At 35.2% G+C, this 24,418-nt stretch overlaps 1 protein-coding gene across 3 annotated transcripts in view; it reads right to left on the bottom strand.

Moving 5' to 3' along the window:
• The window catches only part of NBAS (NBAS subunit of NRZ tethering complex), a 149,327-nt gene that overhangs the window by 23,457 nt on the left and 101,452 nt on the right, over nucleotides 1-24,418 (bottom strand). For 2 of the 3 annotated variants that reach the window (XM_039334803.1, XM_039334799.1), the window contains exons 33-41: nucleotides 22,953-23,066; nucleotides 22,317-22,474; nucleotides 20,871-20,975; nucleotides 12,143-12,310; nucleotides 11,726-11,839; nucleotides 11,395-11,518; nucleotides 5,354-5,430; nucleotides 3,647-3,784; nucleotides 1,318-1,547 (exon numbers count right to left, since the gene is read on the bottom strand). In XM_039334803.1, coding sequence (XP_039190737.1) covers nucleotides 1,318-1,547; nucleotides 3,647-3,784; nucleotides 5,354-5,430; nucleotides 11,395-11,518; nucleotides 11,726-11,839; nucleotides 12,143-12,310; nucleotides 20,871-20,975; nucleotides 22,317-22,474; nucleotides 22,953-23,066 — 1,228 coding nt within the window. The remainder of the gene's footprint in view (nucleotides 1-1,317; nucleotides 1,548-3,646; nucleotides 3,785-5,353; nucleotides 5,431-11,394; nucleotides 11,519-11,725; nucleotides 11,840-12,142; nucleotides 12,311-20,870; nucleotides 20,976-22,316; nucleotides 22,475-22,952; nucleotides 23,067-24,418) is intronic. The other variant, XM_039334812.1, reaches the window with a different exon arrangement.

Here is a 24,418-nt window from a genome sequence, read left to right on the forward strand (position 1 = left end):
TTCAGTGCTGTTATAATTCTGAACGATCGCTGAGCGAGTGGTCATAATTCAACAACTACCTCTATTATGTGTCAAGTATATATTCATATTCCAGATCCACACAATAAGCCATCTTAGAAAATATGAGCTAATCTCCTCTTCTGCAAAAGGTTTCCCTAGAGAAGGATTTCATGATTGCCACGCAGATTTCCTAATACATGGTTTGGCAGTTAAAGCTACCATATGTGGTTTGGTGTCTTAATCTACTTCAACAGTGAAAGCGATACTATGAAAAGCAAAATATAGGTGAGAATAAGGAACACCATGATGTCATTGACGGTTATCCTGTGATGGTGAACTGCATGGCATGTGCTTAGAGATGATACATTAAGCATGCACAGGATTGCAGAGTTACTGTTCATGTTCATGATTTAGTATAATAGCAAATTAAAGTACAATGAACCTTTCCCTAATATAAGTAACCTCCTGATCCTCACCATAATTGAAGTAGCAGCATTCAACCATAAATAAAAAGAATAAATAGAGGAAATCACACATACATTTCACCCTTTCTCGTACCTATATTTTTAGACTGGAGTCTTCTCCTTTGTAAAATGTGGTCTGCATTGCATTAACAATTGCATGTTTTTATGACACATTTTAAAATACCACTAGATAATCCAACAACTTTTTAATGGAAACAAACAAAACTGCAATAATAGTATAAGTAATATCACTATTATTAATAAGTCATTATTAATGACTTATTATTACTGTTATTAAGAGCCATGGTAGTGCAGTGGTTAGAATCCAGTACTGCAGGCTAACTCACTGTTCACTGCCAGAAGTTTGATTCCTTCAATTCCTCCTCACTGGCTCAAGGTTGATTCAGTCTTCCATCCTTTTGAGGGGGGTAAAATGAGGACCCAGATTGTTGGAGGGAGCAATTATGCTGACTCTGTAAACCACTTAGAGAGCACTGTGAAGTAGTATATAAGTCTAAGTGTTATTGCTATTATTATGCAATGAAAGTTGTACACTGGCTTTGCTGGTTGTTGTTAGCAGTTCTTGGTAGATCTTGGCTAATGACTGGGTTGTTGTATGGCTTTTTATATTGATTTATACATGTTACCGTATTTTTTTGTTTGTTTTTCATATAACTTAAAGTGCTGTGAGACACCCAGAGTCATGGATTTGAGATGGGCTGCTATATTAAATTGAAATAATAAATAAGTAATAATAATACAAAATCTCTTGACAAAGTGCAGCTGAAAATATAGATTCAGGTTTGCATTTTACATATGGCAGGTTAAAAGATATACAAAGATATACACTTACTCTGCCAAACCTAATATGGTTTCCCTCTTGTATTGACCATCTGCTGTAAACCTTTGGACATCCACTCCTTTGCCAAGCCCTTGAAGAATTTGAGCCTGGGTGAAATCCAAGAGTCGTTCATTATAGTACTGAAGATGTTTAATCAGAATTGCTATTTCGTCTGGCCAGTCCGCATAGCTGGAGTTGGTAACATGCTTTGTGACCATCTGAATTAAATCTCTGGGATCAGCCTGTAGAATTAATTCACAACACACTGAGATTTACATTTATCCAATTAAACATGTTTGAATGTTATGATGACATTTTTAATTGTCTCCAAAATATGGGGGCATATGCAGCATGCGGGAGGGGGGATATTAATTTCATACCTTTTAATAATTTCCAAACAAAAGCAAGACAGAAAGCTAGCAAACAAACAAAAAAAATTCCTTTTCTTCAAAACATACCGCTAGCAGCAACAATCGAAAACCACCTCAAATTTTGCAGATTCTTCCGCTAGCAAACTTTTGTACTACCATATATGCCTTTCTTAAATTACAATTGATCACAAAAATTGACAGGGAATAAATGTATTCTTTCTTAAGTGGGGGAGCCGTCAAACTCTTAAAGGTTGTACCAAAATCCTTAAAACTATTGATTTAAAATGTAACAGTTCTGGCATCCTCAGAACTGACAAAAAAGCTCGAACATTTCTTTCAATTTTTCCAGGAAATAAAAGTGATTAGTGAGTTCTTTTTCTTTTTAAAGATCAAAATATAGAAGTTTCTTTCAAAACTCCATGTTCTTTTATTTTAAATTAGGCAGCTTTATCTCTTTATAAGGAACTACTCTATGTACAAATTTTGTTCAATTTTTTAAAGATAAATAAAATATATTTTTCCTTGTTAATTCACAAGTCACCAATTTGCAAACAAAGATTTAGATTTTACCTCTGGATGGATCTGAAATGAGCCTAAATGTTTTCCGAATTGTAGTGAAAATTTAAATGTTAACAACGCAAATGCCTAATAAAAACTCCTGCATTTTACAATATTGCTTTATATAACTGCGACTTTACCACTTTCATGGTGGGGTCAAGATCCACAGTTCACTTAGTTCCAACAAGTACTGAGACATATTATAAAATTTCTCTACATCCCATTCTATTTTTATAAAATATTACTGGTTGCTCTTCCCAGTAACCTAATAAGGTTATCAATAACCAAAACATCATTTACTTGTTTGAAATCATACAGCTGCATTCCAGAAAGTGTGTTCCACTTATACTGGAATTTTAAAAGCTTATCAATCTATAAAATATGATCATTCCATCTACAGAGCTATCTTGCCAATTTTTTAAGTTGAAGATTTAACTAGACATGCTGACAACAAATACATGTTTTAGTACACTGGTTTCTTTCTCCTGAATTGATATTAAGATGGTTAAGTTGCTGCATTCTTCTTTTTAACTATAGTAATTTTTCTCAAAACTCCTCTCAAGAACCACCACTTCAAAAGTTAAATTAACATTTTGGACCTGAAAGACTATTTTTGAAAAACAATCCTATATAGCAGCATTATTGTAGCAATTGTCAGGAGTGCACCTATATTAAAAAAAAATGTATACCTCTCCTTCTTTTTCAAAATCCAGCTGAACTGAATCGGATTTCTTTATTTTTCCTCTTTTTTAAATAATACACCAAGACAGGAAATACAAACATAAGAATTCTGAAAAGTAAGCAAGTGCACTACTTGGAATATACAGTATATCCACATATTAGCTTTACCTCATTTGGTACTCACTGAATAAGCTAAAATGACTGCTTTTAGAATTAATGTCTGATCATGCTGCCTAGCAATTCTGGAAGTTTTAGTGCCAACAATTTTAGTTGTGGAAAACTGGGTAGCAATATTATTGGAATCTGTCATTCTCATAGTAGCAATCAGTGATAATCTTATGTATATTCATTTGTCACCACTGTTTCCTGAAAAAGTGAACTCCAGAGCTGACCTATATATTTCATTGCGTGGCTTACATCTTACATCTGCAATAAAGAATTTACCTGACTATATTGTACTTGTCAGCTTCTGCTCCAAACAACCTTCTGAATATACGCTTAAGCAAATGGAAAATCCAGACTCATAATCATGCCCAGCCTGAAGTCTAACATTAATCTATTTTGGGAAAACTACATTAGGGATTTTGTTCTTTTATAGGATTCAAGATAAAAGGCCAATATTCAACTTTGCTGAGATATGTAGGTTGCTCCTGAGTTAGATTTAACTTACACATTGGATTTATAGCATAGTTTTATAGTGCATATTTATAGGAAAAAAAATATAAACTAACCCTGTAAAGGGGATGGCATTCATCTTTGAAACATGGTGCCAAGTGAGCATAGATTTGTAGACTATAGTAATAACTTGCCAGCTGGAGTGAGAGAGCTGAAGGAGACTGTTTTTCAAAGCACTTGTTGGCATCCACCACCTAGAAGAAGAAGAGAATTAATGTAGCTAACAAAAAAAAATTACACTGCTGATGAGCATTTCATATCTTTAATGACTGCTCTAGAATAATAATCTGAAAGAGTATGGCATTAATAATATAAAATTTTATAATATAATATAAAATAAAAAAAATTATGGTGTAAAAGGGTTGTGGAGGTTCCAATGGTTATCAACATACTATTGTCATATTCTTGCTTTGACAACTCTCTACCATACAAAAAATCTTGGATGGCACTTATAAAATCTGCATGTTGAAAAAAATTCCATTGCTCATTTCCAAAGGCCACACTGCTTTGATCTGCACATATGTTATGCAAAGCTTCAAATGAGTTGATGTTCTCCTGCCCCTGCCATCAGCCTTCTTTTCTCCAGATTGATTGGAGGTCTACAGCCTCATTTGATTTTGGAAAAGACAATCCAGTACTTTTAAGTTCTTCTTCTTATAATTATTATTTTATTAAATTTATCCAAATATAAAATACAAGTGAAAATAAAGATAGTGGGGGGGAGGAAAAGGGAGAGAGAGATGTATGAGAAAGGGAAGAAAAGAAAATCATTAACTTCTAACTCTTTTTGATGCAATACAACAAAATTAATAACATTACAGCTTCAACTTTTTACTTTTGCATACTTTATACGAGCCATTTCTATAACAACAAATATCTAATCAGCAAATCCCAAGTCAAAGTTTCATTTTTTTTTCTACCTCAAGCATAAAATCTAGAAGCAATAGTATTTTAAAGGTCTTATAGCTGGAGGCAGCTGCAAATCCTAATTCTATTTTGGCTATCTTATAACTTAGGAGGTGGGGGGAGGGGGGAGAAACTGTCTGAAATAAGACAGTTAAAAACAACGATGATGGAATTATTTGTGAGTGCCAACTCTGATCATCAGAAGTGGTTAGGGGAAGCTCAGATTATCCTGGCTAGATGGGATTGATCTCAGATGTGAATGTGACAATAAAATAAACAAATACTTCCCAAGCAAGGTATGCAGTGTTATACATTATTTCTGTCTGTCTGATATTCAGAAATTACAACTAATTAATTCACTGAATGATGAATTGGTTTAGTAGGTTTATTTCATGAATTCATATAACCTTTGTCTATAATATTGGTTTACTCTACACAAAAGATCAACATTCATTTTAGAGATGAAAAAGAATTGTGTATATCTGGTAGCTTGTTCATGTGAATTTTTTAAAAAATATATTTTTAATGTTGGATCTTTAAAGTAGCATGGTTTAGGATTTTGTTATCACTGATACGGTGGTTTGATTTTTGTGATTCAATGTCAGTTGAATCAAAAGTGGTGCCCTGAAAAGACTAGTGGACTAGACTGAAGAGAAAGTATGATTTCTTCCTCAAGCAACCTAACATCAGATTATGCTTTGAAATTTCTTCGGAACCTAATATAACAGAATCTTGCTTTTCATTGAGCTGAAGCATGCTATATGTTCAGTCTCTAAAGGGAATTAAATTCATATGCAATACAAGAAGCAGGTAAGAGATTAGTGTGGGAAAAAAGCAGATCCTATCTGTGAACATACCTGGGGTAATGCAAGCAGGTAAGCAAGAGATAATGTCATATCATTTGGTAAAGCTTCGCTGGCCAACTGTAACAGGACTGCAAGAGAGAAAAAGATGTAAAAGTTCAAATGTTTACATCTCCAACCTTTGAACACATTAAGTTCTATATATTTTTCATTCAGTTGGAGACATGTATACATTCAATTAATGTTAATTAGTTCAGTAGCAATTAATATGTAATTAGACTGAGAGAATGCCTTGGTTTATTTTCCAGTCAGGGTGACAGGGCAATGTAGGGCAGATATTAAACTGAACAGCTGAAACATTTCTCAGGCTGATTTACAAATCTGCTGGCTTTAAAACTAAAGCAATGATATAAAAGTTACGAACATTTAGAAAAACAGGCAACACGATCCTGTGAAATACATTGCTTCTGCCAGTCAGAACAATTGTATTTACCATTCTTCATGTAACACAAGACTCAACTATTAATCAAGTTTTTATCATGGGAAAGAAAGCAGCAAACACATCACCATTTTACAAATCATTACTGCAATGAAAGAGTTATGAAAATATCTGAAATCTATAATTCAGTACTCTAGCTGGTAAGTATTCCCAGTGTGAGGAAAGATACAAGCACTGCTGACAATGATTTCTGAACAGTACTGAGCTCAGTTGCCTTCCTCCAAAACAGATTGCTGGACCATCAGACCAAGTACAGCCTGCCTAAGCTGGAAATGAAATTACGGGATTTCTGTCTGGGACTGGATATGCGATATCCTACCAAGAAAGCAGATTCTTCCAAAGCAATATGGACTTTCTCAATATTTGGTTAATGCACAGCCAATATATTATAAAAAATTAAGTACACTTATCACCTAATGCCTATTATTTATTTGTTAGTTTATCAAATTTATATAGCTGCCCATCTCGTGAGAAATGACTCTGGGTAGTGCTCAGCAATAATATATGTATAAAGTACAGTATAATAATATAATTATGGTCCATAGCAGTCAGCCAGATGTTCAGACTGGATTTGGCATTTTTGCCTATTGAATCCTCCTCCCCAATGACAAGGAATAGGCAGATGTTTAATGTTTGATGGTGTTAATGGAATTATACAGAAGTATTTTAATGTGCTAAGTAAAAAAAGGGGGAAAAAGGTATAAAGGCTTCCCCCCCCTTGTTAATATTCTGACCCAATGGATACTGAACTAAAGTAGGAAGCTCTCAATATTTCAAAACTATTGTTCAGAAAGCAGTAGAAGACTATGCATGAATTGTCACTTTGTTTATTGTTATTATGTGGCAGATCCAAAGGTCAGGGATTCAATCCCCAGAATTTACAAGAGAGCTGGAAAAAGATCCCAGCATGAAATACTAAATCAGATTAAATGATAGCCTAACTCAGTACAATACAGTTTCTGATAAGACTTTGTCCAATCACAATGGCATATTTTTCTCCAAAGATAAAGAAGTATATATTACAGGGAAAATGTGAATCACAGAATGACTTGCAGAAATATTAATGAGATAAGATCAGGATCAGTGTAATTTTAAAGCCCTTAAATTCTCACTGAGATCCCCTCCACCACTGCACTCTATGCAAATATAAAAACAACGCTGTACATCAGTTATACTATTTAGTGACAAGAAGATGAAAGTAAACTGAACACAAAATCTAGACTCAAGCTGATCAGGTGTTCAGAGAAATCACAGAATCAACAAATAAGAATTATGAGATTATGATGGGGATTGAGAAAAGCTTTTATGGAACTTGTTAAATTTAAATTTACTGACAAAGATTTAAAGGGAGACTAGTATAGCTATTTTGAGCTATGGAACTTCAACTGGAAAAAGCAATGACTCTTACAGGGAATCTTACAGATAGTGTCAAAAAGGTTTTGAAAACCAGAGGAAAGTTTTGGTAGATTTATGCTATATATTTTAAAAGTCTCGACATTTATTTTGCTTGCTGACCTGGCAATATGGCATCATGGCTAGTATACATGTGAAGAATCTGCAAGGTCTACACACTGCCTAAGCATTCATAGCATCCTATATCATAAAACGGAACGTGTGAGTCAAAATCACTGATTTTTTTCTCATTTGTTCCATAAATATACTAAAATATATATACCATATACTACGTGGTGGCTCAGCCTTCCATCCCTCCAAGGTCAATAAAATGAGGTTGTTGGTGGCAATATGCTGACTCTGTAAACCGCTTATAGAGGGCTGTAAAGGACTATGAAGCTGTATATAAATGCCATTGCTAGTGCCAAGTGCTAAACAAGTGAATAAAATCTCTTGAAAGTCCCCCCCCAAAAGAATTTGATTTCTACTAAAACAAATTTAATAAGATTCTGAACTACCGTAGATCCTTTTTCTCTGAAGTATTATACACATGCAGTGTCATAGGGCATCATCTTGGACTCTCATATTCAGCGGTTTCCGTGGAAACCTTGACAGTGATAGATTTTCTTAGACTAACAATGTCAAATAACATTTATCTACATTAAAGCAAGTCAGTTATAAATAAGCAATCTTGTATAAATGTTCATATGGAAAGAAACATGTAAACAAAATAATTAGTGTGATTTTTCATCATGCCATTCCTTTTTGGAGTACCGATGTCATACAAAACATGGAAAAAGAATAAGAAGTAAATAAATAAATTAAAAAGAAAAGGAAAGAAAATACAACTGAAATATAACTATAATCTTTAGACCAACATCATCCTCTATATTTGTCCTACCAAATACCCATGTTTCCACCATATACAATTTATACCCTTCCTATATGACCAAGCCAACTCAACATACTGCATTTGTCTCAGTTACTTGTTTTGACATTCAATCCACATCCATTCAGCATACATTCATTCCTGACCCTATGTTCTCCCATTTTTTTTCTTCAGGAGTACATTCAATTTATGTTTATGCTTTTCCTGACAGTCAACTCTAACTTCCATATAACTAAGAGAGCAAAAGCACATTCTTATAGACGGCCACTGAAGCTTCTTTTGACAAGCATACATCCTTTGCCACAGACGACATACTACCCATTAAGGCCAAACAGCTTCCCAGCAACAGTGAGCAAGCTAATCCCCTGGCCTTTTTGCGTTCACTAAAACGTCAGTCCTCCAAATGTCAGATATAGTAGAATTGTATATATGAATTAAACAAACTACACAACCAATCCATAAAGCAAACCACACTGATATTTCAACAATTCTCTAGTTACACCATCTGCATCTGCAGTATTACAACTTTTTCAAAATATTCACAACTTTCAGTACTTTGCTATCATTATATATCAGTATGTCATGCAAATTTCTAGTATATTCTTTTCCAGCATTCCCTCATTTCAGCTTCATCCTATTTGATTTAAACACTTCTATTTGTAATTCCATTCACTCTGCTAGGATCTTATTCTTTAGCCTCTTTACCCACTTCCAAAACCATTTTTATTTTTATCAAAATCATTTTGCACTGTCTTTGTCTTTCTAATCTTTCCTTGTTCCCCCAACTATATTCTGTGAAATCTGTCCCCCTCTAAATGCATTATATAGTATTTTCTTCTTATTTTCTCTCTCTCCCTCTTTTTGCAGCACAAATTTCTGCAGCACTTAGCAATATAATTGTTTTAGTTCTGTTCCAAAGCAGCTTCCATGGCATTTATTATGTCTGTTTTCTGTCTTTCATTTCATTCTCTTTCTCTCTCTCTTATTGTTTTTTTTCTTTTATTTCTTTCCTTTTTGAAGATTATCCAATAATGGCTCTCTCTCATTCAAAACTTCGCTTTTGCATCTCAATCTATTATAAACAATCAAATAAATCATGTTTTTACATTTATTCCTTTTGCCATATATTCACCTAAATTGACCTAATGTTTAACCATATTACCAACTATGACTGTACAGTACCTATTTTCCATGAGCACTGTCCACGGCTTAGGACATGGGTATCCAATTTTCTCTGCCTACCCTATAATATCTGATAGATTTGGCCTGCTCTGAGTTCCAACAATAAAACAATAACAATAGCAATAGACTTAGACTTATATACTCTATAGAGCTTTATAACACTCTCTGAGCAATTTACAATGTCATCATATTTCCCCCAACAATCTGGGTCTTCATTTTACTGACCTTAGAAGGATCGAGGACTAATCAACCTTGAATCTGTCAGGATCGAACTCCTGGCTGTGGGAAGAGTTAGCCTGAAATATTGCATTCTAACCACTGCACCACCATGGATTTTGGGACATAGAAGGCATATTTTCTCTATCACCATGCCTGCCCTTTAGAGCAGCATACCCTGGAGGCTTGTATGGCCTCAATCCTGCAGTCCTTCAGGCAGACACCCGAAGATGGCAAAATGTGAACCTATCCGAATCTTTGCAGTTAAGTTTGTATGTTCTCCTGTTTATTGTTTTATCCAAGTATGTTTTTAACCTGCTTGTAAGCCATCCTGAGATGGTTCTATAACTGAATAGATAGTTAAACTTTGTTAACATCTGAGAGTATAACATCTGCCTGTTTGGGCCAATATATGCATGGCAAAGGGTCTGGATATCTGACAGATCCCTTGTCCCCAATTTCTGCTTTGTATGCTCTGACAGAGTGGGGGCACACTGGAGTTGGGTGTTTAAAACACATTTGAAACAACAACAACAACAATAATATCTGGAAATATTCAATTTTTCACATCTGAATACCTTAATTTTATAGAAAACCATCCTACTTGGAACTGCCTAACTGAAGGTTAGAAGGGAATACATCATGAGAGTGAAGAAGATCTTAAAGTCCAAACTCAGTGGAGGAATTATTATCAAGGCAGTTAGCACCAGGGCAATTCCAATCATTAGATACAGCTGGAATAGTGGACTGGACTCAAGCATAAATAAAAAACCCTGGATAAGAAGACCAGAGAAATATTGACAATGAATTGTGTCCTTCATCCATGCAGCGATGTTGATAGGCTCTACATACCAAGGAAAATAGGTAGGTATGAATGTTGCAAGTATACCATATAGCTGAAGAAGAAAAAGTCACTGAAACAAGTATACCATGAAGGGTTACTGAATACTGGAGAGACCAAATTGGCCTACAAGAAAGACCAAGTGAAAAGGAGAAAAGAGACATGGGAAGACAAGGTATTACATGGCCAGCACACTGGAAAATAGCAGGGAAAGTAGATGGCAATGGCTAAGGGCAGGAAAGTTGAACAAAGACAGAGAGAAGTCTGGCGGCAAAAGACGAAGCCTAAGAACAAATGCATACAAAATCAGAATTGAGAAGACAGCAACAGACAGCAAGCATCACCTATACAAAGAAACTGAAGAAACAGTGGACCACCTGATTAGCTGTTGCAAGAAGATCACATAGATTGACTACAAACAATGGCATGACAAAGTAGCAATAATGGTGAATTGGAAGATCTGCAAGAAATATCATTTGCCTACAAGCAAGCACTGGTGGGATCATAAAATACAGAACGCCAGGCTTAACAACTGTCTACAAGAAAGACAAAAAAGTCTGGATAGTGAATGTTGCAGTACTGAAGATAGTAGAACAAAAAAGAAAGAACTGAAGAAAATAGCAAAATACAAAGACCTGGAACTAGAAGTAGAACGACACCATCGGCATTGACAAAATGACGATCAGTCAATTGCAAAAGGCAGCTTTACAGCTTACATCCTGAGATGATACTTTTTAACACCATCAAATAACATCTCCACATCTCAGGAGGTCCTGGGGAAAGAATTGATAGGGGGGTAAAAATGCCAAATCCAGAGTAATCATGTGCAATGAACCATGATGGTGATGATACAGCACATATACTATGTCGATACATTATGACATCCTAGATTCCTGGAAAGAATTCAATGTGTATGAAGGTCAATACCATCTAAAGAACTGTTGGCTGTGATTGCACATTGTTGTGTATATATTAATATATAAAAATTAATTAATATATTAATAGAGCACACTGTATATCCAGATAAACATGTATATATTTTACCTTCTGTAGCAGGAAACATGTATATATTTTACCTTCTGTAGCAGGAAACAGATCATGTCCTTCACTTTTAGTTTCTGCAAGCTTTCCTGTTCTCAACAATACTTCTGCAAAGCTTTCCAAAGGAGCATGCTCATACATAGTATAAGTTATTTCATTCTGTAGGGGTTTAAAGCATAGCAGCATATTTAAATATTTCAACTATTCCTAAAATAATTATTATAGCCAGAAATGCACTTAATATTCAATATGTTAACTTTTGACAATACTAGTTGGATAAGATCTCATCTATTATCTAGCCACAGAACATAGTATACGTCAGGTTGCTAGGAGTGCTTAAAAAGTACTAGTAGGCTTTAAACTTACATCTGAAAGATATGGATTATCAATCAGAGATTCGTAAAATGGATGACACCCTTGCTTTTCAAATGTTGCATTTCCTCCAGAGGCGTTTTTTAATACATCTCCAAACTCTTGACCCTTTCAGAAACAGAAAGAAAGCCAATATTGAAATTACATCAGATGTTAAGATACCATAAGACATGGGGACTTATACTTTAATTCTCCATTTCACTCCAGCAGTAAAGTTAAGGGAAAATCTGAAGAGCCACATACAAAGATAAAATGCATACTCCAGGACTTTGAGGTATATATGATATTTCTGTGTATTCTCTGTTGTCCTACAAAAGCCCAAAACAAAATCCCCTATGGAATACAAAGTAATGATGCACTTAACAAACCAAAGCATAACAACTAAAAAATTAAAATATGGTTGCTTCTTACATGCAATGGTCGAAGATAAGCTATTGACTTCTTCCACCACTGTCGATCACTGACAGCATGCAATACAGCTTTTGTGGTCAGAGTTGTGTTAGAAAGGACCTTCATGGTTTTAGCTGTGGTCCACTGCAGGAGATCAGCAGACTGACTAGAGGAAAAGCTGCTATCAGCCTGTGAATTTATGCAATACACAACACATAAAGCATTAAATGCTATCTGCCAAAAAAACCAAAACATTTTTTAAATCAAAACATGCAAAAAAAGCATAAAGCAACTTCCAAAGGTTAGCCAATTTCAACCATTACATTTCCTGCAGTGCCCATATGAATATGTGATAACAAAAGCACGTTTCATTCTCAGTTATAAATGCATATTTTAATACAGTACTGCAATTTCCAATGTGAAGAAAACACAGCTTTATTTAACTATAATTTTTCAAAATGTGTTTCAGAAGCTTACAGTAATCAGCTATTGATTAGAAGCCAGTTAATGAATCTTGACAACTGATACAAAATATTTTTGCTTTATTGCAAATGTTTGGAAGGAATAGTCTAAATAACTAAATATACATTATAAAATTAGAAGCATTTCAGTCTCGTTAAGATTATCATGGTTGACATTACAAACTTCAAACAGAGACAACAGTAAACAAATAGACAAAGCTTTGCTGAAAGTTGTAACAGAAAAAGCTATAAATAATATGTTTAGTTGTTTGTCAGAGTGCTATTCTAAAATAAACATGATATTTTCACATAGTGACTTAAGCTTATCTAGTGACTTAAGCTTATCTAAGAATTACTGTAAATGCCGGTGTATAAGACGACTTCCGCGAGCGCTGAAATCGGCGCCAAAGACGGGGGTCGTCTTATACGCCGAGTCGTCTTATGCGCCGGAAATACTGGTAGTTTCCGGCGTATAAGACGACGTTCTAGGAATGCGGCCCGGCTATAAAGACGGGGGTCGTCTTATACGCCGGGTTGCCTAATACGCCGGCATATACGGTAATTATTGATTCTTAGAAGGAAGGCTGACCATAATAGTGCCTATTAATATCCATAAAGCAATTTTCTTTGATGTACATTTTTGTTAAAATGTGTTCCTCTTTAGAACATTCTAACCACATGAAAAACCATGTCACATGTAAGCAGGACTTTTTTTTGTCATAGAACACCCAGAACGGCGCTCTGGCACCTTTTTTGGATGGAACCTTGTCAGGTAGGCAAGGCGGGTTGTATGACATAAGTGAGTTCCAGCACTTTTTTTTTTTTTTTTACAAAAAAGCACTGCATGTAAGTATACACTTAGGGAAGCATGAAAACCAGAGAAGAATGAATTTCTCAACTGATCAGACATCCAGGATTGTCTTCCATATCTTCATTCTATGACCAAATATCTGTCTTCATCCTGGAAACTAATCATGTAAAATTGAGGATATTCTATGTGGATTAAAAAAAAAATCACACATCTCATTTGATGTCATGATCCTGTATATGTACCTACATATCTGGAAAGCAAGCTGGATGCCCTTTAGGGATTTGCCTGATTTACAACAAGATTTGGTTAGATTTACAGTATAAGACTAAATGGCTGTGTGTATTTGGAATACCCAGGATTGGAAAACTGAACAGGACTGGACTTCTGCTTTTGGGACTGACATGCAATTTGGGGGGGGGGGGTGTTTCTCCTTGGACTCACATCTCCTGCTCAAACAGCAGGCAGCAGCTGTGTCCAGGAAAACCTTTGCACAATTTTTTTTATATGCCAATTATGACCTTATTTAGACCTGGATATTCTTTGTACAATTACTCATGTTTTGGTCACCTCTTGCATGAATTATTTCAATGTGTTCTATATGCGATTGTCCTTGAAGATCACTTGGAAACTTCATCTACTGTGCAGCTATTGGCATGCACAGCATGGCCATGTAACCTTCTGTTTCATGAGCAGCCTTGTTACCGGTAGGGCAGAGGCCCCCAACCTTTTGGGCACCAGGGACCGGTTCTATGGAGAAAGATTTTTCTGCAGACCAGAAGGGGTGTGGTTTCATGTACTGCCTGCATCCTGTGGATGGGGCTTCACTTGTTTGCGCAGCCCGGTTGCTGGCATGCCACGACCTGGTGCCAGTCCACAGACTGGGGGTTGAGGACCCCTGCGGTAGGGTTCATGATGCAATTCAAGGTACTAGTTATGATAAAGCCCTTTGTGACATAGGATCTAGTTATCTGAGAGAAAACCATTTTCCATATATTGTGTATTATAAGGGAGAATTGGCATCCCATCTATTGAACAATGTCAACTAATGGGACCTAAGAAGTATGCCTTGCTCTCTGAAACATTTCCCCCACCAAGATTTGTCTTTCCCATTCTCCCAACATTATTCCAAAGAGCCTTTTAAACATTACTTTTCTCAGTTCAGAATTGGTACAGCCCCCCCTGTACATTATATGACAGTTTTTGACTATCTGAATATTATATACTAATCAGAATTGTAATGGAATCAGATAACTTTATTAAATATTTTTAAAACAAAAATAAACCTGATTTCTTGTTTTATCAGATTACATGGTTGCTACATCTAGGTTACATGCTTGTTACAGAGAAAGAGAGCAAGCGACAATATACAATATACAACAATACACAGTATACTAAAGAATCTCTGTTCTCTTTCATAAATACCAGACATAGAGGATGTGTTTATGTCGATTATATTATTATGTCATGTGGTTATTTGATTTGGCTTAATGTATTGCATGAATTCAGGAAATAAATCATAGGCTATACTTGCTATGTTGTATAAACTCAACCAACTGTACTTTAGTTGTATTTTACTTTGGCTGTGTTTAATAAACTATGTTGAAAGTGAATGAGAGAGAGAATATTGTTGAGTCAAGATATTATCTTTTAACCATATTAACTGCTTTGGAAAACATCTTAATTATAGCTCAAAGACTGCTTGGTTAAAAATTCCTACTTAAAGTAGATCCACTGAAATATGTGACTCTGATAATTATGATAAAATAGGAGTAACTGAAAATCCATAGCTGATGAGATATATATTATCTAGTTCCTTTGCTGGTTAACTGATTTTATTTCTGTCAAACCATTTAAAATTCATTTTTATTTATTTTAAGAAAAGCAACATACAAAAATAAGACCTTCTCTTAGTCACAGTTATGAATTAAAGACAAGTCTTTTACATACCATTTTTCTTCTGGCTTCTTATACACAGTACGATTTATAAAGAGAAACTCAAGGTAGCATATACATAACTTCATCCCACAATTATGACTTTATGTACTACATTGAGCTGAAAAATCATAAATGCCTTAAAACCACTGAATGAATTTCCATTATTAAGAAAAGACTTGAAACTGGATCTTTCTAGTCCAAGTTTTATACCTTACTACTAAATACTGATTACAGGCAACCAGTGAATGCATTTTTAAAGCCTACTTTTCTCTGTTGAAATGTAAGAATAAGCAAAGGCTTTCTTCTCCCTCCTGGAAATAGATGACTTTGGACCAGTCACTCTCTCTCAGCCTAAATCACCTCACAGCATTATTGTGGGGAAAAGAGGAGAAGAAAGGAGTACTAGGTATGTTAGTTGCCTTGAATTATTTATCAAAATAGTAAAAATGGAAAATAAATAAATCCTGTTCAAGACTGCTTAGATCAGGTTTTCAAACTGTGTTCTATGAAACTCTAGAGTTCTGTAAGAATTTAATGGACTTGCTGGGGAGACTAAAGACAAAAGAAATTCACTCATATGCTGGCAATGATGTCTATTATAATTTTTCTAAAAAAAAAAAGGGTGAGGCTGATCAGCGGATATTCACAAGCCTCCATCTCTCTGGGGCATCTATGGTTATTAATTCTGTATCTGATAAACAAGAATGATTTGGGGATTTAAAAACAAAAAAAAAAAGAAAGAAAAGAAAAAAAACAGGCTCCATGACTTGAAAAAGTTTGGAAGCTCAAATCCTCTGGTATCTCTGCCTAAGTTTCAGTAAGCAGAGGAATGATATATGTAAGAATTATTATGTATAGGTATGGGTTTATGCATAAAATATCTGTATAAAGCTTCAAATGTTTAGCAAGCACTGCATGTGACTCTGAGCTAAAATGATTAGCTCCACTAAGTATATGCTCTATTAATACTGAACAGTGACAGAAAGGTACAGCAGGGGAAAAAGTATTTGATCCTCTGCTGATTTTGTACGTTAGCCCACTGACAAAGAAAGGATCAGTCTATAATTTTAATGGTAGGTTTATTTTAACATTGAGAGACAGAGTAACAACAAAAAAATCCTGAAAAACACATTTTTAAAAAAATGATAAATTGATTTGCATTTTAACGAGTAAAATAAGTATTTGATCTCCTGTCAATCAGCAAGATTTCTAGCTCCCACGTGTCTTTTATACAGGTAATGAGCTGAGATTAGGAGCACTCTCTTAAAGGGAGTGCTCCTAATCTCAGCTTGTTACCTATATAAAAGATACCTGTCCACAGAAGCAATCAATCAGATTCCAAATTCTCCACCATGACCATGAACAAAGAGCTGTCCAAGGATGTCAGGGACAAGACTGTAGAAGGCTGGAATGGGCTACAAGACTATTGCCAAGCAGCTTGGCGAGAAGGTAACAACAGGCGATGTGATTATTCGCAAATGGAAAAAAACACAAAATAACTGTCAATCTCCCTTGGTCTGGGTCTTCATGCAAGATCTCACCTCATGGAGTTTCAATGATCATGAGAACGGTGAGGAATCAGTCCAGAAATACATGGGTGGATCTTGTCAATGATCTCAAGACAGCTGGGACCGTAGTCACCAATTGGTAACACACTACATCGTGAAGGAGGTCCCCCTGCTCAAGAAAGCACATGTACAGGCCTGTCTTAATTTTGCCAATGAACATCTGAATGATTCAGAGGAAAACTGGGTGAAAGTGTTGTGGTCCGATGAGACCAAAATCAAGCTCTTTGGCATAAACTCAACTCACTGTGTTAGGAGGAGGAGGAATGCTGCCTGTAACCCCAAGAACACCATCCCCACCATCAAACATGGAGGTGGAAACATTATGTTTTGGGGTGTTTTTCGGCTAAGGGGACAGGACAACTTCACCACATCAAAGGGACAATGGATAGGGCCATGTACTGTGAAATCTTGGGTGAGAACCTCCTTCCCGCAGTCAGGGCATTGAAAATGGGTTGTGGATATATATTCCAGCATGACAATGACCCAAAACACAAGTCAAGGCAACAAAGGAGTGGCTCAAGAAGAACACATAAGGTCCTGGAGTGGCCTAGCCAGTCTCCAGCCCTTAATCTCATAGAAAATCTGTAGAGGGAACTGAAGGTTCGAGCTGCCAAATGTCAGCCTTGAAACCTTAGTGACTTGGAGAAGTTCTGCAAAGAGTGAGACAAAATCTCTCCTGAGATGTGTGCAAACCTGGTGGCCAACTACAAAAAATGTCTGACCTCTGTGATTGCCAACAAGGGTTTTGCCCCAAGTACTAAGTCATGCTTTGCGAAGGGGTCAAATACTTATTTCACTCATTAAAATGCAAATCAATTTGTAACTTTTTTGAAATGCGTTTTTCTGGATTTTTTGTTGTTACTCTGTCTTTCAATGTTAAAATAAACCTACCATTAAAATTATAGACTGATCATTGCTTTTGTCAGCGGGCAAATGTACAAAATCAGCAGGGGATCAAATAGTTTTTTCCCTTCACTGTAGCATTTTTAACGTGCTTGATTTTTATAGTTTTAATATGGTTTTATGTTGTTTTAATGGGTGGTTTAAAAAGGGGTATAAATAGATAAATGAATGTTCATGAAATACAAGATACATGAAGGAGAAAGCTGAGTAAGTGAACCATGGTTAAAAGTTCAGGAATTCTATACTTGTACTGGGGTTTGGGACATGGCTCCTTAAAAGAGTAAGTTCAGCATAACTTAAAGAGTGCTGGCAAACAGATTTAATGAAATCTTACTCAATCCAGGTTATAGTATCAGCAATGGCATTAGATAAGATGCTTTACTGGTAAACAAATTTCCTCAACTTTTTCAATTTCTATTCTGCTGGGACTGCCTTTTTCTTTCAAGGAGTAGACCTTTCAGAATAATCACCTGGATCATTCCCTGTGTATGTTTATCACCTAAAATCCATTTAGATTTAGGTGGTAGATAATCACATAAACACACAGACGTTCACAATTTTATTAATTTTAATGAATAGTCATTATTTGCTAATGCTTTATTGGGGAGCAGAAACTTATGTATGCCAGAAGCCACGCTTAGCTGTTCAAAATCTTAGTAGAGTCAGAAAAAGAAACTGCATTGGTTTAAATTTAATTTAATATAAATTAATTTAAATGTAATTAATGTTATTATTTATCATGCAGTTCATATTTTCCCTTTCCTATCACAATGTAAAATTGGTACCAACTGCACCCAAGACTTTATAGGAATTTATTCTAAGCTGGATCTTACAGGTGGCTTTGGTGCTACAAATTGTGTATTCCCACTCTGTACTATATTAATTACCACAGAATCTATATAGAAAACAAGTGGCCATTTTTAAAAAAACAAATAGGTATTTAAAGGCAGCAAGTATGTTCTATACTTCCTACACACAATAGAAATGGAATGGAATAGATAAATAAAACCGTTGCTTATTTTTTAAAAAAGATATGTAAGTATTAAGTAGATTAAACATAAAGTTGCCTCCTTCATTTCATGTTCAACAATTTTCCTCAATTATTATTTTTATCCTTGACAAACAATAAACTCCAGCTTATACTCAAGCACTATGTCTTAATCACTTAATACTCTAAAACATTGTTTCGTTTTTTGTCAAGTATCTCTTGAGTACATTACAGTAATAGCATAAATTATTTAATCATATGACAGCAGCCAAGCTTAAACTAGGGAAGAGGTAATTCAAGAGGAAAATTGTTTTCTTTTTCTGCAGGTTCTCAAAAGACCTTTTCAGATCTAATAGCATATGCGCCAATTTCTGCCCCCCTGCCTCCTTGCCAGGTTTGATCAAGCTGAGAAGTTAAGCTAAGTCATGAAACATCAGGAGATCTTTAATTTATTGCCAAGCCCAATCAAGAAGGCTAATAGTTTGAGGCCAAATCTTTATTTCTATTTCCATGGAAGAAGAGACATCAACTATGGTTAAAGGATTAACTGATCAATGTTGACCTCCTGGCAAAAACCACTATCTAGTGATCAAGTCAACAACATTTTGTTTTCCAAGTCAACTCAAATGCTCAAATGATGAACCTAACAAATGAGACAGAATCTAATGGCCCACTGGTCCTCATGCCACTCCTTAACCAAGATCCTGCAGCATCTGTGTAGCTGCTTCCTTGTCTGACAAATTTGTGAAATGACAGAGGCTTAAGTGACTAGCTCAAAGAGGGTAAGTATATGTATAGACAGCTACAGAAATGACCTTGAGGAAAACTAGGCAAAGGCAATGATGATTACATTTTAAAAAGTATATTGGAGCCTGGAAAACAGCAAAACTATGAGAAAGAAGCTTAAATTAACTCCTTCCTCATTCATAATAGCATAAGAGGGAGGGATGGGAAAACTCGGGTAAGCGCTCAAGAGTCTGTTTCTCAACCTTAATGCAATATAGCAATGTTTCTCAGTCTCAGCATGTTTAAGTTATTTGGACAAACTCCCAGAATTCTGGGCACTAGAGTCCACTCATCTTAAAGGTGCAGAAGTTAAGAAACACTGCAATAAAGTACAGTTTCTGTTTGGGGAGGAGGAAATAAGATGGCAATGGATGAACAATTCTGAACTTAAGCTCCAGGAAAATTTTCATGGTTTTCCATTTTTATAACCTTCACCCTTTTTTTTTTTTACTCTGTTGTCCTTACTATCTATCTATATTTGCGTCGTTCTTTTCAGATTTGTGGAGTAAGTTTTCTGACCTGACCTACTTAAAGAGTTGACTTTTGCAGATAAAATACAGACAGGCTCATTCATCAAGACACCTTACATACTCTGCCAACATTAATCCAGATTTACTTAGGCACTGATGGAAAACTCAAAGAATTGCAAAAAAGAAAAGTATGAGAAGAGAGGGAAGATGCCATTTTTTTTTCATTTCTTCCTTTCTTTGCTTCCATCCAAACACCAGATTTTTAACACTGAACCTAGGCCACCAGTACTCGGCTATCTACTCCAGAGAGTGGACTATGTCAAGTCACTCAAGGTTTATGTCTACTATTGAGAATCTGCCAGTTCGCGTGTAAGTGTCCTGCTAAGAGCTCTCCGCTCTTCCCAATCCTAAAACTGTATTGTGGCTTCCCTAGAAAATGTTGATTTTAGCCAACATGTGGGTATCACTCATACTTTGGTTTTTTTATTAGAATTTCGGAGAATTCAGATGCTGTCTAGGAACCAATTAGGTCATACAAAATCCTTCCAGATTCCCTCTGCTGATCATCCTTATAAGGAAGCATCTCCATCATCACCTCCCATCATTTTTGTAGAATAAAACCACAAATGATAAGACTTTTTGCACAACTGTGATATGCAATAAAAGGGGGGGGGGAAGCTGAGAAGTATGAAGAAGTGAGAGACTAAGTGAAAAGGACATAAGAAAAAAAAGAAAAGAAATTAGAAGCTATTTTTGAGAAACTAATGCTAATTCTGAAGGAAATGAAATTAGGGGAGGGGGAAATAGTATTATATAAAAAAAATTACCTCCAGAGGACACTCTAATTTCATTCCAGCTGATGATCGGGAAATATTTACATTTTCTCCTTTTTCAGAAGGTCGTATTTGGTAGTTGACTGTGTTATAAAGAACCTAAAAATAAAATTACACATTTTGTTAAAGAATCTATTGGTGGAATTTAGAAAATCATTCTGGGCAAATCAAGACTGAATATGGTAGTGACCATTTTTCACCCCCCTCACCCCCAAAATAATTTAAATTGTTTTTCAAATGGGAGCATAATCTGATTTACAACGTGATACAAACACATATGTAACATAGTCTGTTTAAAAATCAGAATCTATGCCTTTCCTGTAATCATTTAAAACAATGGGGGGGGGAGAGAAACCTATATAATATATTCTATGTATTCTATGCATATCATGAGGAACAATCGATATAAAGGAAGATATAAAAAAGAAAGTGCACAAGGAGCAAGAATTTTAAAGGTGATTACATTAACTTAGAAGCAACATAAATACATATAGTGCTGCAGAATCTGTAGTAAGAAATGGAAATAAAACTGCATTTACTCTAAGAACTCTCCAGATTACTATGTTCCTGGTAGCAGAAAGCTTTAGAAACTCTACCTTTTGATTGGGCTCACATATCTTCACCATCATCATTTCATAAATTTCCTTCTAGGAAAGACTGGCATAATAAAATGTAATTCCTATGACTAATGGCTACATTTACTCTTCATATTACAACAAATGGAAATAGACAAAGAAAGGATAAAGCAAAGTGGAAATCTTGTATGGATAATGGCAAAAAAACACAATGCAATAACTCTCTGAATGAATATAAAAATCTTTCTTATAGTTATTTGTAAACCATAAATGCCCTTGACCAGTTAGTCTGCTCCTCTCACTCTTCTGCAACTGCTACGGTACTACAAACTTATGCAGGAATAATAATAAAAAAGGGCTATTTTAATTTTTTGCTTCTTTTTTGAAATGATGAATGTCATTAGCAAGCACCACAGGTCATCCATAAACCAGCAGGGTTTTTTTGAAGAAGCGTAGCTGATATATTTATGCATAACAAAAAGCTAAGGGTGTGTGAATTTTATTCCTGTTATTTCGTTCTCCCTCAATCAATTCCTAAAGATAAGGATACTTTTTTTAAAAAAAAAACACAACATTGTAATATTAGGTATTTTCCCATTCCATTTACTGATTAGTCAAATAAGAATGTGCTTTTAACACCTAGTGTACAGTATAACAAACTGTGTGTTTTTTTTAAGTTTACTGATTGAAAATAGAATTTTATGTAAGGAGCAAAACAAACCCATATATATCATTTTGGCTTTGTTCTGATACTTAACTGTTTTATTCAAAGCAGCTGTCCAGTTCCATGTTCTACTAGCATAAAGATGAAACTTGTTATTCTTTAGTCATGCAGTAAATAGGGCTTTAGAAATTTGCGACATACCTCAGCCTGTAGAATATTGCTTGCTGCCAATAGCAGTTCTATGGCACTTGGGGGACAGTGTGTCAAAGCATAGGCCAGGAGCTGCTGCCGAACGGCCATGTCTTGATATCCTTCTGATTGTCCTAACTGGCTACAAACCTCCCAGCTTTTAGAGTATCCTGCCATGGATATTACAAAAAGGACACAGAATGGAAATAGATAATGTATTAACTATATTCATTCATCATTCCATCCTCAATAACTCCTTCTACACAGTATATTTATTTTATGTATTCAATTTATATGTTGCCCATCTCACTGTCACATGAGATGTAATATCCAACTCTATCTCATCACAATATGGTTCACTCAACATACACATACAACATACAAATATAATATACAAATACTCTTTCCCATATTTAAAAATGAGACAATGAATGGCTTGAAGGCTTCTGTACTAGAAAACAAGAATCTTCCAGATCAGAAGGATATCATAGCATATCTACAGATACCTCACAAATAACAAATAATAGGCTCGGATCAAGTTTCAGGAGAAAAGCAGAGGGCAACATGGTATTTTATACAATCCAGAAAATTCCCAATATTATTTTTATAACCATTTGTACACAAGGATGGGGTGCAGATATACTCTACCTGAAGCCATAAGTTCCTGACAGTGCATATTTGCAGCTTTGTAATCCTGATATTTGAGTGCTTGTTCCACTAAAAGTATCAAAACCTGTCCTTTTCTCTCCATCTGGTCATCACCTACAAAATAATTTATATATTTATATTCTTACTGGTGCCTGATATTAATTAAAAATGGAATAGACAGCTACAAAAGTAACTGGCTAATAGTATATAAGACAGGCACTATTTTACAACATTTCAACCAAATGACCATGTTACCCACTTTCCAAGAACCCAAATTTATTTATTTTTTAATGATCCTGTAATCCCTTGTATTGGGGTGGGGTTGGGGGTGACTGAATGGAGCTGAGTGTTTACTGGCCGGATGCCTTTCCTGATGCCTAAGCGGAATTCACAGCAGATATTTTCTCTTTGCATCCAGAAAAAGAAATATTTGCTGCTACCTCAGGACCTCCTAATTGTAAGGCAAGAGCTCCACCTCTAGGCCACCACATCACTTAAGACATATCCAAATTGACATAATTAATTCAAATTTAATAAAACAGTAAATTTATCAATTAATTCTATTTGTCAGAAATGTGGGCATATTTAGATGTGGCAGAAATTGCTTTTTCTTAATTGAGTTTGCGTGACAGATCAAGATAATACAGCAAAACATCCTCTTTTACATCCTCCTTATTATACAAATGTTCACTGATTAATAGAAACTGTTAATCCTGATAGGATGACAAGCAGATATTTCATCATTCAATGTGATTATATTGAATAATAATAATAATAACAACAATAATAATAATAATCCCAAAACAACTGGAGCACCACTTGAACACAATTGGCATTGACAAATTCGCTATTAGTCAATTGCAAAAGGCAGCCTTATTAGGAACTGCTTCCATCCTGCGACGATATCTGTAATACCATCAAACATCCACATCTGCCTATCCCAGGTCCTGGGTAAGGACTCGATAGGTAGACAAAATGCCAAATTCAGTCTGAACATCTGGCTGACTGTGCGATGATCGATAATAATAATAATAATAATAATAATAATAATAATAATAATAATAATAATAATAATAATAATAAAGTTGGAAGGGACCTTGGAAATCATCTAGTCCAACCCCCTGCTCAGGCAGGAAAGCCTATACCTATATTCATACACAATTTTATAGCCTAACCATGGAGTTCCTCCAACTCTTATCCTTTGTGGATTTATTAATCAGCTCTTATTCTTATAATCAGACATACTCATCATACTTCTTGGGACACAAAAAATTAAAACATTCAGGAATTATATAAGTAAAATTAATTTCTAATGAAAGTTTTATACTTATGCTATTTGACAGGTACACTTCAAGAAGTTAAACTACTAGATACAAGGAATATAATGAATTATACGCCTCAACAATGCAGTAGTTTTTTCATCTTTGTTGCCAGACATTTAAATGAAGAACTGCTTTATCCAAGAT

Source organism: Crotalus tigris, unplaced genomic scaffold (assembly GCF_016545835.1).
Source record: "Crotalus tigris isolate CLP2741 ecotype Arizona unplaced genomic scaffold, ASM1654583v1 scf7180000017546.9332058, whole genome shotgun sequence".
Taxonomy (NCBI): Eukaryota; Metazoa; Chordata; class Lepidosauria; order Squamata; family Viperidae; genus Crotalus; species Crotalus tigris.